The 16,769-nt window shown below is 44.9% G+C and overlaps 1 protein-coding gene and 3 pseudogenes across 1 annotated transcript; 2 read left to right on the top strand and 2 right to left on the bottom strand.

The window, feature by feature from the left end:
* Window positions 1-10,846: 10,846 nt before the first annotated feature.
* On the bottom strand, window positions 10,847-11,575 carry LOC147447401 (uncharacterized; annotated as a pseudogene).
* An 871-nt stretch (window positions 11,576-12,446) lies between these two features.
* On the top strand, window positions 12,447-12,988 carry LOC147447400 (uncharacterized; annotated as a pseudogene).
* Window positions 12,989-13,044: 56 nt separating this feature from the next.
* LOC147447399 (uncharacterized) lies at window positions 13,045-14,810 on the top strand. The gene has a single exon (XM_086523208.1). It carries the CDS (start codon window positions 13,045-13,047, stop codon window positions 13,447-13,449), a length of 405 nt encoding a protein of 134 aa, XP_086379334.1. The 3' UTR covers window positions 13,450-14,810.
* LOC147447398 (uncharacterized) lies at window positions 14,106-14,821 on the bottom strand (annotated as a pseudogene).
* Between the last annotated feature and the right edge of the window lie 1,948 nt (window positions 14,822-16,769).

The following is a 16,769-nucleotide window of genomic DNA, read 5'->3' as shown; positions in this document are numbered from 1 at the left end:
AACAGGAAGACTACAATCTGATCTTCCTTCGAGATCATTTTCCAAAACTATCCGGTGATTTAGAACTTTATATTGCTTCAAAGGTGTTTCAGTATTACAAGGCACTGTTACTCCCATTTGGATTATCGAATGGTCCAATTAATCTAACTAATTGTTCCAGTAGTAGGCAACTCAAAATTTTCATGAAAGTTACAAGCAGAAAGAGATATGTATGAGTGATTCAGAGGATCCACCACCAACAATCTCCTATGGCACCCGGTTTCAAAGAAGAAGGTGGCCATTGTTGGAATCTCAACTTTAGGGAATACGTAGTCATACAAAGAAAGAGATTCGTGAAGTAGGAGCAATTACAGATTTGCCACCTTTCCTGAAGAATCAGGATCTGGAGAGATCAGCAACACAAGTGGAGATCAACAACAGGAAGCAAGGGAAACTTCTTCACCTAGGCCAACAGAGTAGGGAAGAACCCATCTCCTAAAAGGGTCATCCATCAGTTAGTTGGCATTCATGTAGTACATCAATTTTTGAGGGCAAAGAGGCAACTACAGTTTCCTACACCACCACCTTCACCATTGTTGAGATTCAATCCTTTGGGAGGTTAACAAATTGAACAAGTACCCATTATGGCACAACCACCACTCAACCCTGAAGTCGGGGTAGAAAAATTAAGTGGGAAAGAATCCCGAGATGCTGACATTCATGTGGGACAGTTTGAGACAAGTTGGTCTGCTAGTGGTTATGATGTACTTTACAATGATGCTATAAAAAAGGAGTATTTTGCAGCAACATTGCTCGGAAAATCCATGTCCTTGTTCATGCAATATTGTACTACTATATTCCATGATTATGATAATTTGAAAATGAGATTTCTAGCCAGGTTTAGGGTAGAGAAAACCCCTGAAGATGTTTTGAAGAAAATCAAAAAAATAAAGCAAAAGGATTTGTTGGTAGAAGACTATGCCCAACAATTTAGAAACTTGATGAACAGGTTGCAAGCTAATCAAAGACCCTCTTTGGAGCAATTGGGTGACTACTTTTGTAGAGGTTTGAGGAAGCAGCTGCTGCAGAGTGCAATTGTAGGTCATACCCCTCTTACCCAACCTCCAGATTTTGGAAACATAGTAGATGCAGCCATGAGAGCTGAGAGAAGATACGGCACCAGTGAACAAAAGAAAAGTAAGAAGAAGAAGTCCAAGCAGGACTCAGATTTAGAGGATTCAGATTCAGATTCAGATTCAGATGATGATGAGGAAACAGATTCAGACTTTGATTAGGAGATAGATTCTGAGGATGAGAAAGAGGACACATGGAGTGCCAAGAAGAAGAAGAAGAAGAAATTCAAAACGAAAGGATCAAAGTCAAAGAAACAAAAAAGCAAAGGCAAAGCCAAGAATGGTGAGTCTGAATCTAAGGAGTCAAATAATATCAGTAAATAAATAGATTTTGGACAAATTGAAGGAGATGTAGCCACAATCATTTTCAAGTCCTGCCAAATCACCATTTTGTAAGGTATGTCAAAGACCTGGACATGATTATGATAATTGCTACTATAACCCTAATTTTAGGGGAAGAAGATCAATGTTGGGGTATAAAGCCCAATGTGGTCGCCCAGGTAAGTGGGCGGGCCGCCAGGTATGTACACATATTCTTTTGTAAAAACCTAATAAGAACTCACTATGCTCTACACATTATAGTAGAGCGAGTTCACCATATCGTCGTGCTCTTCTTCTCGCACTCTCTCTCGCGTCCAACTTCCGCTCGTACTCCTTCAACTGGTATCAGAGCTCAGATCGAGGCTCGGGACAGCATTGCAGGAGGCTAGAGTCACCAACTCAGATTGGAGTGAAATTCGACAGGCGAAGACACGGCCTCAAATCCTGTGGGAAAGCGCAAGGGGCTTGGTGTGCTCAGAATTTCATTCTGAGGTCATCTCGACCACCGTTTGGCTTCGACAAAGGTCTGCGTAGGCCATTTTCGACTACGTGGTCTCAGCGGGTGCAGATCCGACTCTGCAAATTTGGGGTTTTCGGCCTACGACTGCAGGTGTTGAGGATATCGACACTCCCAGAGTGTTGATTTGTGGCTGTCTACACATCGAAGGACGGCTCACAGTTCTTGGAGGCGTGTCACATACGACACGGGCACATCTACACACAGACTGTAGGCGACATCCACTAGTTCATCAGGTAGCTTGTGTTTGCTACTTGATATTCCAAATGTTATCCTGACATTGCAGGTAATTCCACATGGGATGTATTGTCAGAAATGATGTATGTCTGTTGAGGGTTTGATGGCTGTGAGTCACGCAGCAAACAACCGCCGCAGCGGTTACAGCATACAGTGGGAAATTTGTGGATGTATGACTTTGTGGGAAGTCTATGTACTGTCAGATTTACTGCAGCCTTTGTTGAGGGTCGAGTGAGGTTTTATTGAGCTGGGGGATTCTCGAATGTTGAGATCCTTTCGGTGATACGGGTCTTGGAGCGATCCCTCGAGCACCCTTAGATAGGTAGCTAGGATGTATTGACTGTGAGTTAGACAGTTGGGATTGCATCTTTGCTTTACTGCCGTTGAGGCATTGTCGTAGTCTATGCTTACAGGACAGTGACAGGATAGTGAGAGACAGTACAGGTGCAGGACAGGTTTACCCGCAGCTTACAGTGTCAGAGAGACAGTGTTTTTGAGCTGTTTCTGGTCTGTATTTGAGTACACCAGAGCCATTTTACAAAGGAGACTCTGCCGAAATTTATGTAGAATCTGAAGCTTTCTTGGTTCATTTGACAGGTGGATATTGGTTCAGAGGTCAGTTTACAGGGGAAACTCTGCCGAATTTTTCCCAGGAAAGTAAACTACTGTGAAGCGTAGCTATGGCTGGATCACAGGACACTGCTCTTTACAATATCAAGAAGCTGGATGGAACCAATTTCCCATTGTGGAAGAAGCAGATTTGGCACGTGTTAATACAAAAGAAGCATATAAAACCTATAAAGCTCAAAGGGATAAAACCAGAAGATATGGACGAAGATGAATGGAGCGAAATGGATGAATTGGCACTTTCTATCATTATGCTAACTTTGGCAGAAGCGTTCACTTCAATGTAGCAGACGAGATGTCAGCTTATCAAGCATGGTTAAAGCTGAGTGATCTTTATGAGAAGCAGAGTGCAGCTTCACAGGTATACTGGCTTAAGAAGCTTGTTGACTTGAAGATGAAAGAAGGGACACCCATGTCCAATCATCTGAATGAATTCAACACAATCTATAGTCAGTTGTCAGCTCAAGGTGTCAAGTTTGATGAACCTGTTAGAACTATGTTCCTGTTGATCACATTGCCGGAAAGTTGGGACACTTTTCGCATAGCTTTGAGTAATTCTGCACCTCTAGATGGTTTGAACATAGCAGGTGTAGAAGGAAGTCTGCTTACTGAAGAAACCAATAGAAAGACAATGGACAAAGGCAAAGGAACAGCCTTAGTTGTCAGGGGAAGGACCAAAGAAAAGTACAAAGGTGGAAAGAGGAATCAGTCTCGTAGCAAGTCCCGCAATGCTAAAGGCAAGAGTGACATAGAATGCTACCATTGTGGCAAGAAGGGTCACATGAAAAGAGACTGCAGAGAATGGAAAGCAGAAAAAGGCAAAGAGAAAGCTGAAGACCATGGTGAGAAGAACAAGTCCTCAGTGAAGATTCAAGAAATAAATGTGACAAACACTGTTGCAGAGGATGACAGTCTTGTGTTAGGAGACATCTACTTCTTGAAGAATACAATGGACTCAGCTCTTCTTACAGTGATAGCCGTTTTTCGGCTCTCTGTAATTGCCATAGTGATCAGTTATCTCACCCTATCAAATCACTCAAACACTGTGGTTACCCTCACCCTTTCACTGTATATAGGTGCGTGTGAGTTAGGGGACTTTTCCCATATCTCCTTACTGAAATAAAAAACCCTCAATTAGCTAGTCATTGGGCTAGTTGAGCCATAAAAAAAATAAAAATAAAAATAAATAAATAAATATATATATATATATAATATAAGTATATTATGGCCCATGCGTATGTAAATATTTCTTTGTATATAGGGCCTAAATAAAAGATTTTTTCATAATTATTTTGGTATTTATTTAAATATTTCTACCTAGGTGTGTGTTATTTATGCTCTGTACATTGCCTCACCATTACCACAATTTTTCGTACCATTTTTCATACTCTTTATTCCATATAGATATATTTTCATTTAAGCTTCTCTTATATTTGGTGTAACTCCACCCCAACAAAAATCCAAAAAACACTAGTTTTATTTATGTGTATATTTTTTCACTATTGTGATTTTTCCCTTCCTACATCTATTTTGTTTTTTTTCTAAAAAATTAGAACACCAAAAATATTTATCTTTTTAATTATGGTAGCCTCATAATGAGAGAGATTTCTTTTGACCCCTTTATATTTTTTCCACTTATATTATTTATATTTGACATGTACATATTTTTTAGACCCCTCAATATTTGATTTTCTTAGTTGTACTATTCACTTATATCATGATCTCAACAATATCTTCAATTATAGACCTACCAAATAAGGTCAAGGGTAGGTGGCATACATACATGCACTATGGAGGGCTCACTCTTGGAGGTATTCAAAAGAATCATCCAAAGAAGGACCCCACAAGGACTTTGTGCAGTGGAAAAAAATAGTCGGTTTTGCTGAATTTTTAAAGCTCACTTACTCTCCGAATTTGAAAAGGTGATACAAACAAAAGTTGTAGCTCGTGGGCTGAAATTTTGTCTCAAATTTTTTCATATTTTTTTGAGCTACGAGCTGTGAGCTATGATTTTATTAGTGGACCCCAATTTTCCCTTGCTATGCAGCCACACTCTCTCTTCCACTTTATCATTTTCCTCTTTCACACACACTTCTCCACTCATCATCCCCACCTCTCTCACCACTCCTCTCTGCACCCTACTCACCTTCTCCTCAACCTTGAAGAATAAGAGAAACCATGGTGAACTCATACCTCCCACACACAATTCCATTCCAAAATTGACCACCTAGTCTCATTTTTCCTCCTCCAAATTACCCATATCTATAAAAAAAACCACAAAATTCAGCCTCTTCTCTTAAAAGACAGCATCATGGTGGTTGATTACTCAGTTTCAATTACCTTGTCTCTCAAGGAAGGTCAAGAGTGGAGAAAAAATGTACCGTCAAAGCTAGTGGACCGTCAACAAGTGTCAAAATTGGCCCTACTCAAGACACTTGGAGCATCAACCTTGTAAGAAATCCACCTTTTCTTACCTCTTAAGAGTTTTTCTTCCTTATTTGTATCCTACATGGATACTCCCATTGTAAATATCCAATTCCATTTGTAAATTAATACTAACTCTACTAACACTAACCCACTATGAAAAGTCCTATCACCTCCATTTCTCTCCTCTCTCTTTTCCCACCAACTTCTTGATAATTCCAAGCAAAAGAAATTAGGTAAATTGATGAAAATCTAACCCAACCATGGTTAGAGGAGTAACCCTAGCCTTCAAAATTGCTATAAAAGGAGGGTGTAGCTAGCACAAAAGGGGGAGAAGAAAGAGCACTATGCTATAGCTTGAGAAGCCAAGCTCAACCTCTTGAGAAGGAGCTCTTGAGTGGAATCTCATTGGCATTAGGCATATGTATGTGTTGTATTAGGGGTGATTAGCAAGGGAACTCTATGCCATTGTAAGAGAGAGTGATCATTAAATTGAGAGTAGGAAATCTATCATTTCTCCTACTAGTGTAAGCCCAACATTTGCTGAATCAAGGAGGGTGAATTTGGACTAAGCATGGATACCTTGTCTCCCTTCCAACGTGAAGTCATGGACAATAATGATGTGTAAGTGTCTTGGTGTTTTATTTAAGTTCTTGATAGCTTCTCTCCGGGTATTGTTATCAATTTAGCCATAAATCCCACATGTTGTAAGAGGACGACAGGGTGGAGAGGACTCCCCTGGCCTTAAGACAGTGATTGGAGTGGCTTTCTTCTTGTGATGTGTTGTGGTGTAATTTACTCGGGCTATGTTGAACAAATACTAATCTCACTTGATTGGTCATGACAGATTTGTAAGAAGGCATTAGTGCAACAAGCACCCCCTTCCCCCTTCTCTCTCTTTCTTACATATATATATTTATGTTTGCTTGATCATTAACGATACACTTCAAAGCAACCCGAGCACCATCTCTCTCTCTCTCTCTCTCTCTCTCTCTCGTGTTTTAGTGTGTGAGAGTGTTCCATTGGTGTTAGGGTTAGTGTAAATTCCTTGCTTGTTTGTGGGTTGCTCTAACGATTCTCCTCTTTTGCGTCCTAGTTCGCTCTTAAACTAGGTGGTGCCCCTTGTGTAGTTGGGATTTGGCTGGGGGCTTGTTGTTTTGGTTTGTGTTGTGTTGTGCCCCAGCCCCATTGAGCAGCACGGGAGCCTTGAAGGGTGTCTAGAGGTTGCTCTTCTTGTTGCCCGCCCCGGACCGCTTCAACAGCATCTGATGGAAATGCACTGAGTGACTGGATTATAGACTCAGGGGCATCACTTCATGTGTCTCCAAACAAGGAGTGGTTTACTTCTTATGTGACCACTAAAGATCATGTTCGGCTAGGCAATAGGCAAACATGTGAGATCTTAGGTGTTGGAGATGTTCAATTGAAGTTTCAGAATGGCTCTTCTTTCACGCTGAAGAATGTGAGACATGTTCCCGCAATTACAAAGAGCTTGATCAGCATAGGTTTACTTGATGATGCTGGCTACGTCACCACTTTTGGACAGAACATGTGGAAGATATCCAAGGGTTCTATGACAGTAGCACATGGAGTAAAGTCTGGAGGACTTTACATGATTTATGTATCAAATGTCTCTAAAAATGTAATCAATGTAACCGAGCAGCCGAACGTTTCTTTGTGGCATAGCCGGTTAGGACATATGTCCAAGAAGGGAATGGAAATCTTGTCTCGTTCTGGTTATTTGCCTGGCTTTTCATTTAATGATTTTGAATTCTGTGAACATTGTCTGTATGGTAAGCAAACACAGCAGCCACATAAGCATAGAAGCAGTAGAAGAGATACACAGTTGGCACATGTTCATAGTGATTTGTGTGGACCTATGCCTAACCTATCTCTAGGGGGAGCTTCTTACTTTATGACATTTATAGATGATTACTCGAGGAAAGTATGGGTTTACTTTCTCAAGCACAAGGATGAAGCGTTTAGTGTTTTCAAAACGTTTGTGACACTTGTGGAGAATCAGAGTGGCAAGAAGCTTAAATGCTTACGCACTGACAATGGTGGAGAGTATCTCCATAGTTTTACCTGAATTAGAATCCTCTTTAGCATCGTTCATATATACGAGGTCGTCACCAGTCCCTATGTTGGTCTCTGAAGTGGGGTCTGACTTCACTGATTTTTGCAATCTCTTCCTTTGTGTTTTCTTCTTCTTCTAAGACTGGGCAATTGATGTCGTGTCTCTTTCTTCAAGAATATAATTTTGTTTTTGGAGCATCGATCGTGTAAGTACGTTTATTGGTATCACAGGTGTACTTTGTGATGGCTCCTCGGTAACCTCAATCAAGTTTAATGGCGTGATCTTTGGTGCATTTGGAATATTCGGACATTGGGCAATCAAATGATCTATGCCACATCAATTACACATGAGTATTGGAATTATAGACATGCTCGCTTGATTGGCTTGCATTAGTGTGGCGTTCTTTTGTAGCCTAATAGGATACTTGGCACACAATGTGGACCTCCACACTCATAGCATTGAAGAGGTGGTCTCTTGGCAGTGTAATTGATATTTTGGCCTCTTGCAGCAAGAGTAGCTACTTGATAGACAGGTTTGACTTGTCCCCAATAGTCCTCCATGTAGTAAAGTGGACTTTCTTCAAGCACATCAATCTGTAGCAAGCTACAGTGTCACTTTCACAGGATACACAATTAGTACAGTTAGTCTAGGTTGGTTCACACTAGACGGACTCTCTTGGCTAGGCAATGACGTGGCAGCAGGGATACGGACCGTGATCTAGTGGACATCGTGGCCAGGTCACACCACTCAGTTTGGGGATAGATTTAGATGACTGGCATTTATGAGCCGTTGGTGCCTCTTTATGGTTGTACATATGAGTAGTAGCTGTTGGGTCATCGGATTATCTTCTAGATCTATGGTCCAACGTCGTCGTTAGGAGTAGCGAGTCTATACTCACAACACTGCTTCACCATCCCTGCACATCTAGGCCTCGACACCCCATTGTACCTGTGAGTCTTGGGCTGGAGCTGAGTGTGCTGCCACGCCAGAGTCTGTATCAGTTCTCTGAGATAGTCGAGTCAAATGTTGTGGTCTGTAGTTGTGTCTCTGTGAACTCAGTTGTTGTCTATTTGTTCCTTTGTTGTCAGTCTGTTTTGAGTGAGATTGTCACGCACATTTCACTGAGGAGCACCCACTATAGAGAGCATGTCACACTATCTTCGCTACAGGTGCTCTCACTTTGTGATCATGGTGGAACTTTAACTGAAGTCTCACTCTCTGTTGAGAATACAAATAATGAAGCTAGTGGTTTTTACCTAGCTTCGCCTACCTTGCCTTGCACTATGGTCTGCTGGTCTGGTCTCCTCTCGCCCTGGTCCAATTGGTCTAGTCCTCTCTCGTCCTAGTCCTCTTGCCCTAGTCCTCTCTCCCCCTGGTCCAACCAGCCATCGTCCTAGTCTAGTCCTCCTCGTCCCTAGTCCGTCCCTAGTCCAGTCTGGTCTAGTCACTTGCTTGGTCTAGTAGAGTCTAGACCAGTCTTCAGCCAGTTCAAAGTTTTCTTGCCCAAAGCTTGGTTGGATTGGTGGTTGCTTCATGACACATACAAGGCGGTCAGCCGAGCGTCAAAGAGCACTACTGAGTCCTCTGAAGTACTACAACAGAAGACAACCCTTCGTACCTAGTAGAAGTCCATCAACCTCATCACCCATACCTCCACATACGACATCACTCATTCCTCCATCCGGTTCCACATCTTCCAGATCATTTTCCCCATTAAAGCTCTCTCCTATTCTGCTACTGCAGGCTATTGAGCAATGGGCTCCTGAGCAAGGGACCATGGAAGCTTTGGCTAGTGTTTTGGCCAAGGTAAACATCAAGTTCCCTACCTTCAAAGGACTCTTCTGAAGATGCTGACGACCATGCAAGGAGGTTCGTATCTCTCTGTAGGGGTCGTGTTCTTAATAGAGAGGATGATTATTTGGTACTCTTTTCATCTACCTTGGACAACTTAGCAGACAAATGGTACAACCAGTTTGCAGAGAACCATTTTGCAACTTGGGTAACCTTAAGACAATAGTTCTGTGCAGCATTCAGGCCAAGTGACTACCAGGAGAAGGTTTTGGATGAGTTGGCCAACATGGTGCTCCAACCAGAGGAGACTTTTGAAGAACTTATGACTAAAACCAAGTCTTTGGTTGCCAAGCTTCCCCAGCAACCCGATGAATATATGGTTAAGAAGCGGGTGAAGAAGACGCTTCCCAAAACGTCTCAGCAAAAACTCCGAGAGAGTCTCCGACCCGATGCCACTCTGGAGGAGTTCATCGCAGCTGCTACTAGGATAGAGGGGGCTAGGAAGCTGTTCAACAACTCCCCTCACATAGAGACCACCTCCGTGTTTATGGAAAGTCTTGATGATCCATTGACTTCTTTACGTAGAGAATTGAAAGCCCTAAAATTACAACACACTCTTCAAGAGGAGAAATCAATCTCTCTTCGCCAAGAGCAAGCACCACATCTTGAGGCTTTGGTTCAAATCAAGAGAGAGCTAGAAGAGCTTCGGTCTCAACAGGAGACTAAGGCTATGGTATGGTGTAGCTTGTGCGACTCTCCAGGACATCCTCCATAGGACTGTCTCCTTTGGGCTTATTGCCACTTCTACGGAAAGGTGGGGCATGACGACAAGGATTGCTACTATATCAAGGGATTGCGGCAAATACAACAAAATCTAGGTCCTTCTCTCCAACAAGGGATAGCACCGGTGGTACAGCCCAACTGTGTCGACCCATGGAGGTGCAAGAAGTCCATGCATGGCGGTTTGCAAGCAAGTGGCATGTACATTGGGCAAGGGTTTGATGGTGTTAGGGGACAGCTACCAAGATGGAGCACTTGCTAGCAAAAGCTGCAAGGGTTTTCTGCTATTATAGGTGACAGGAGTAAGTATTGATATCACAAGCTTGTGAGCGGGACAAGGGGTACTAGATACAGGTGCTATCAGGTTTGTGATATGGGATTTGGGGCAGGCTGTCTGCACGACGCTCTACTGCCAGGATGTGTATGCCAAATGCGACATAGTATAGGTCATTTGTGGTTCTCAAGACTTGTAAGGCAAAAGGTGCTATGATGTGTATGTCGGATCGGACATCAAGACCAGGAGGTGCAGGGCTTTTCATGTGCTTGAGGATATGTGTTTTCTGTTTGTCAATCAAGTCCTCGGGCAAGAGGATTTCCCTTTGATGTTGTTGACGTTCGTGAGGATTGGCGCTTCTATTGGCGGATATCTTGACACCTTGAAAATTTTTAATGCTCTTTTGTGGCTATCAAGCTTTGGTATAGGATGATGCACCCTTGTAGAATGATCTGAAGGGCTGTTCTCACTATGGCCGAGTGTCGATTGCCTTCGGTGGGAATGCCCCTCAGAAGGGAATTTTTTTTTTTTGGAAGGCTTTAAGTTTTAAAAGCCATGCAACACTCAGAGGAGGTAGCGCTGTCCAGGGAGGTCGCCCAAGGATAGAAGGGGAGGCACCCAACTGCATATGGAAAGAAAGAAGGTTGCACCACTTGAGAGCCATGCAGGAGGGGGGGTTGCCAGGTTCAGGGGGTCACCACGGTGCAGAGGACCATGGGCTGCAGCTCATAAAAAAATCCAGGGCTGGAGTTGGATATCAGGAGGGGAGCAGCCCATTATACAAAAAAGCGGCAGCCCGCTATGCAGGAAGGGGGTTGGCTTGACGAGAGGTCGCCACCTGAGAGGTAGGGCGAGTTGCCAGGTGCAGGGATACACCCGTGGGCAGGTCTTGAAGGAGAGGGAAGGCCGAGCTGAGCGGCGGCATTGAGGAGAAGGTGGACCGCCGGCTACAGACTGGAGAAGGCTGCAGGGTTGCGCCATCAAGGAAGTGATGGGCCTGGCCGAGAGCAGAGAAAGGAAGGCCGCCACGGAGTGGCAATAGGAGGAGGTACACCACTTGGGAGGCAAGGAAGGGCCGTCAAGGAGCTGGCCATGGTCGGGTCATGAGGGAGGTTCGCCAAAGAGAGCTGCCAGGAGAGGACGAAGGGAGAGATAGCAGAGCAAGGGAGGCCGCCAGTGGTGGCTGTGATTGGAGTCATGAGGGGCTGCACGAAGCTTGAAGGGGGCCACCATCTGTGAGTAAAGACAAGCAAGGGGCTACCTATGCATGGAGAGGTGAATTGATTGAGGGGCTTTGGACAAGAAGAAGCCAACAAGGGCTTCATTGGTTGTTCAGCCGGTGGAAAATAAGATTCGAGAGTGTGTCCCTCGAAGATTGTGTATCTAGGTTATTTTGAACCAAGGATAGCAATCATTGCCGGGTTGTGTTTGTGTTGTCTAAGTCCACTTATTTCTTCTCGGCTATCTCGTCTCGTGTCCTTATACCCCCGTGGTAGCGTTGGCTCCGGGTTTTCTGTATGGTTGTGTGTAGAGAGGGAGGGAGAGAAGGATTGAGTGAGTTGTTTTGTGTATGGTCGAGGCGTGTGTCGCCTCCCTGTGTGAGTGTGTATATCCGGAAATGCTAGTAGGCGAGCCTATTCATTGGAAGTTTGCAAGAAGTGAGTGTGTGTGTGATTCTGTGTGGCTTGGTGTGTTGGATATCCGCTGGGCTATAGAGAGGCATCCAGTTTGTATACTGTGTGTGTTTCTATTTCCCCTATCCCATCAGTGGTGCCCCCACGGAGGATCTACTGATTGCTCCTCGGTGAAGCTTTAAAGCCTAAAGATGATGCATGATATTGACTTGATGCTTGCTGGACAAGAAGAGGCTGCAGATTGGTTTTCTGATATGGAGCTATACCTGTTGTAGTTGAGAATTTGTGGACATGAAGCCAAATTGAAGGCCCTACCATTGGTTCTACAAGGATGAGCCAAAGCCTGGTTTGAAGGATTGAGGGTTGCAGATCGTCATTCGCCTCGCTGAGCGAGATTCGCAAACAGTTTGTTGAAGCTTTTGAGAAGCGGGTTTCTCCATCGGACTTGGGTGAGCAATTGAGCAAGCTCAAACAGGATGTAAGTGAAGATTTTTCTTTGTTTTTGGGTAAATTTGAATCTATTTGGGAGAGATTAGGTGCTGTTACATGTGTGCGAAATGGAGACCATTTCAAGCGAGAGAAGTTTCTAGCCTTCTTGCATTCGCAAATCAAAGAGAAGGTCGAGTGCGGTGGTGCAGAGGACTATGTGCAAATGGTTTGCTTGGCAAAGGCAAAGAGCAGGAAAGCAAAAAAGAAGCTGGAGATGGGTTTGTTTAAGCCGGCAGACTATGGAGATAGCTCGACAATGGAGTTGCTTCATGCCATGAAGCCAAAGGGGAGTTCAAGCATCAAAGAGGTAGCTACTTTGCCATTGGTGAGCCATTATGGTCATTTGTTTCAGTTTGTACCTCCAATTTTATGCTGCTATACAAGAGTCTGTTAGCCCGACTAGCAAGGATGTGGTCCTAGCGAACGAGGAGATGCATGAAGAATCAAGTGAAGTTATGGATCAGAGCTCACAGGACAAGTTTGAAGATGTTGGCACAGCAATGGTTGAAGTTGTGCAGGTAGAAGCTAGCCAGGGGGTTGGGCAACCTTGCCCTACCAATTGTATTGAAGAGCGGCAGTGCATTCCAGAATTAAGGTGTGGATGATGTTGCCATACTAGAGAACAAGGTAATAGATCATGGATTTATTTCTTGCTTAGCAGATGATATGGTCATAGAAGAAGTCCTTGAGAGCAGGCAAAGGTAATCAAGCAATCCGATTTGCTCTCGCATGAAGTGGTTGAAGATGAAGCGTCAAAGGCTATGGCAGACAAAGATTGGCATGGTGAGTCAGGTATGGAGGGTATACCATTTGAAGAACCTACAATAGAGGGTATGCTTGGAAAACATGTAGGCTTGGATATGCAGCAGGTGGAGGCAAATTGCAGTGCATTGCTACTTTATGCTATGCTATGGATACATATGGTGTTGAAGGCTGCTCTACTGGTATCTTTGTATCAGTTGCCGGGCTTTTTTGAAAAGGATTATGCTATGGAGAGCTCTCTCGCAGGTGAGGAAATAATGATGTATGGTGAAGATGCTTCGCCGGTTGGTATACAGGCTTGTTTTGTATATGAAGCAAGCGTATGGATACAGGGAATTTTCTACAGCTGGAAGCCTACTGGTTGCCCTGCAAAATACTCGAAAATAGCACATAGCAAGACATAAACGACTAAATCTACGTACCTGTCGACTCGCACAAATCCATAATCGAGCACAACACAAATAAAGAGAGACAGAGAGCGGGAGAGAGCAAGAGAGCGCGTGCAGGCGCACCTCCTAGAGCGGAGTGCTACGCCAGCACGGGGAGAGAAGAGGGAAGAGGAGAGAAGAACAACGCAAACACTGGGTGCAATCTCCCCCCGTGCAAAAGTGACCATTTCCCTCTTGCACGTATTTGTTATATAGATTTCTTGAATGGTCAAATTGGTTAATATGTGTTTTCTGTTTGTCAATCGGGCAAGAGGATTTCCCTTTGATGTTGTCGACGTTCGTGATGATTGGCTCTTCTATTGGCGAATATCTTGACACCTTGAAGCTTTTTTTATGCTCTTTTGTGTCTATCAAGCTTTGGTATAGGATGCGCCCTTGTGGAATGATATGAAGGGCTGTTCTCACTATTGCCGAGTGTGGATTGCCTTCGGATTGCCTTCGGTGGGAATGAAGGGGAATCGTTTTTTTGGAAGGGTAAAAGCCATGCAACTATCAGGAGGTAGCGCTGTCGAGGGAGGTCGCCCAGGAAAGAAGGGGAGGCACCCGACTGCATATGGAAAGAAAGCAGGTTGCGCCACTTGAGGGCCATGCAGGAGGGGGGGTTGCCAGGTTCAGGGGGTCACCAGGACCATGGGCTGCATCCCATCAAAAAATCTAGGGCTGGAGTTGGATATCAGGAGGGGAGCAGCCCGCTATACAAAAAAGCGACAGCCCGCTATGCAGGAAGGGGGTTAGCTTGACGAGAGGTCGCCACCTGAGAGGTAGGGCAAGTTGCCAGGTGCAAGGATACACCCGTGGGCAGGTCTTGAAGGAGAGGGAAGGCCGACCTGAGCGGCGGCATTGAGGAGAAGGTGGAACGGCTACAGACAGGAGAAGGCTGCAGGGTTGCGCCATCAAGGAAGTGATGGGCCTGGCCGAGAGCAAAGAAAGGAAGGCCGCCACGGGGTGGCAATAGGAGGAGGTACACCACTTGGGAGGCAAGGAAGGGCCGTCAAGGAGCTGGCCATGGTTGGGTCACGAGGGAGGTTCGCCAAAGAGAGCTACCAGGAGAGGACAAAGGGAGAGATAGCAGAGCAAGGGAGGCCGCCAGTGGTGGCTGTGATTGGATTCACGAGGGGCTACAAGAAGCTTGAAGGGGGCCACCATATGTGAGTAAGACGAGAAAGGGGCTACCTATGCATGGAGAGGTGAATCGATTGAGGGGCTTTGGACAAGAAGAAGCCAACAAGGGCTTCAGTGGTTGTTCAGCAGGTGGAAAAAAAGATTCGAGAGTGTGTCCCTCGAAGATCTTGTATCGAGGTTGTTTTGAAGCAAGGATAGCAATCATTGCCAGGTTATGTTTGTGCTGTCTAAGTCCACTTATTTCTTCTCATCTATCTCGTCTCGTGTCCTAATACCCCCGTGGTAGCGTTGGCTCCGGGTTTTGTGTGGTTGTGTGCAGAGAGGGAGGGAGAGAAGGATTGAGTGAGTTGTTTTGTGTGTGGTCGAGGTGTGTGTCGCCTCCCTGTGTGAGTGTGTATATCCGAAAATGCTAGTACGCGAGCCTGTTCATTGGAAGTTTGCAAAAAGTGAGTGTGTGTGTGATTCTGTGTGGCTTGGGGTGTTGGATATCTGCTGGGCTATAGAGAGGCATCTAGTTTGTATATTGTGTCTGTTCCCATTTTCCACATCCCACCGGCATCCAACATGGTTTCACCCTATGGCCATCAAAACCCGATGCCACCTCTATTGACAACACCTCCTATGCAAGCTATGCAAAACAACTTTGCATCCCCCAGCTTTTATCATGCTAGTACTCCTTCAGTTCCCCAAAGCTTCTACACTTCAGCATCCAACCCCTTGCAGCAAGGACCAAGACCACCTCGCCCATCCCGGATAGGCCAATTTTGTGCTAGAAGGGTCCCCTCCTTGTCGACACTGCCTGAAGCTAAGGATCACTATAGTAAGGACTGCCCAAAACAATGTGCATCCACATCGGCAAGCACAAGCCAAAACCAACAGGAGTTTACATTCCCAAAGGTTAACCTCATCACAGTAAGTACCATTCCACAGGCCCCACCTTCCACTCTTGTAGTTACCTCTCGCGATGGGTTGAAGCAGGTGGAAGAGTCGACTGGTGTGCTTACACGGGCACAAAGAGCTGCTCTTGGCCTCAGCCTACCTGGCGGTCCAATTTTTTCATCTCTAGTCACAAAAGTAAGTCAAACTCCCTTAGTAGCTGACAAACTAGCAGGTAGTTTCAAGAGCCAACCTACATCTCTTCTATCAGATATTGATGGTGCTTTCATGGAAGCAGTAGAGGACTTGCAAAAGCTTAAGATACCAGAGTAAGATCTAATCAACAGAGAGAAGCCTACAACAAAGTCTATCTTGAAAACCACCTTTTTGCATATGTCATTGTATGACATGCTTCGACTTGATGCAAAGTTTAGAAGTGACACCCTTTCCATCACCCAGTCTCTGTACCCCGGTGCAGAGCCTAGTGGCGGGCACCTACATGTGTAGCCCTTGGAGTCCTACATGATTTCATATCCAACTGCTCCCCTCACTGACTACAAAAGTCCGCGTCTCACTGTGTCTATTCTTGGGCATCAATTCTTAGGTGTCATAGTGGATGGTGGATCTGGGATCAATCTGATGCCAGAATTTACTATGTTGGCCTGAGGTCTGCAGCCTACCCGTCCTGCTCCATTCATCGTTACATTGGTAGACCAGAGGACAGTCTACCCGGTGGGCATAGTAGAGAAGGTGCCTTTGATGGTACCAGACTTCACATTTAGCTTGGATTTTGTGGTGGTTAGTCTTCGTCAGGTGGAGGGAGGATTTTCTTTGCTTATTGGTAGACTGTGGTTGCGAAATACTAAGGCATTTCATGATTGGGGAAATGATGCCATGTGGATACATACTCTTGGATCCCCATGCAACCAATTCAGCTCGAAGGGGGTATGGATCCAATGGTTCATCACAACTCATTTTCAGTACAGTCCAACCCCGACCCTGAGTAGCCCATCCCACCTGACGGTCTGACGAGGACCTCCTGCAGTGGTTGGAAGCTACCACCTCGATGCCATGCTATCTGGTATCTATTCAAAACCCACCTGTGCTAGTAACACTCTCTCCCCCAACTCCTCAGACGGACACCAATGTCCCAAGCCCTACAAAAAAAATTGTGCCAGTCGAAGAAGTAAGTGTGTTAGTCCCTGATTCCCATGATACAAATGTTCCTATGATGGAAGCCGTCAGCCTTGGTGAACCTATAACACATCACCAAAGGG

Source organism: Adiantum capillus-veneris, chromosome 11 (genome assembly GCF_014529385.1).
Source record: "Adiantum capillus-veneris isolate H3 chromosome 11, ASM1452938v2, whole genome shotgun sequence".
Classification (NCBI taxonomy): Eukaryota; Viridiplantae; Streptophyta; class Polypodiopsida; order Polypodiales; family Pteridaceae; genus Adiantum; species Adiantum capillus-veneris.
The sequence above is the reverse complement of the archived record's forward strand: the minus strand, read 5'-3'. Positions and strand labels throughout refer to the sequence as shown.

What these genes read in the sequence shown, in the direction of transcription:
- LOC147447399 (XM_086523208.1), top strand. Translation starts at nt 13,045, where the DNA reads ATGGCAGACAAAGATTGGCATGGTGAGTCAGGTATGGAGGGTATACCA.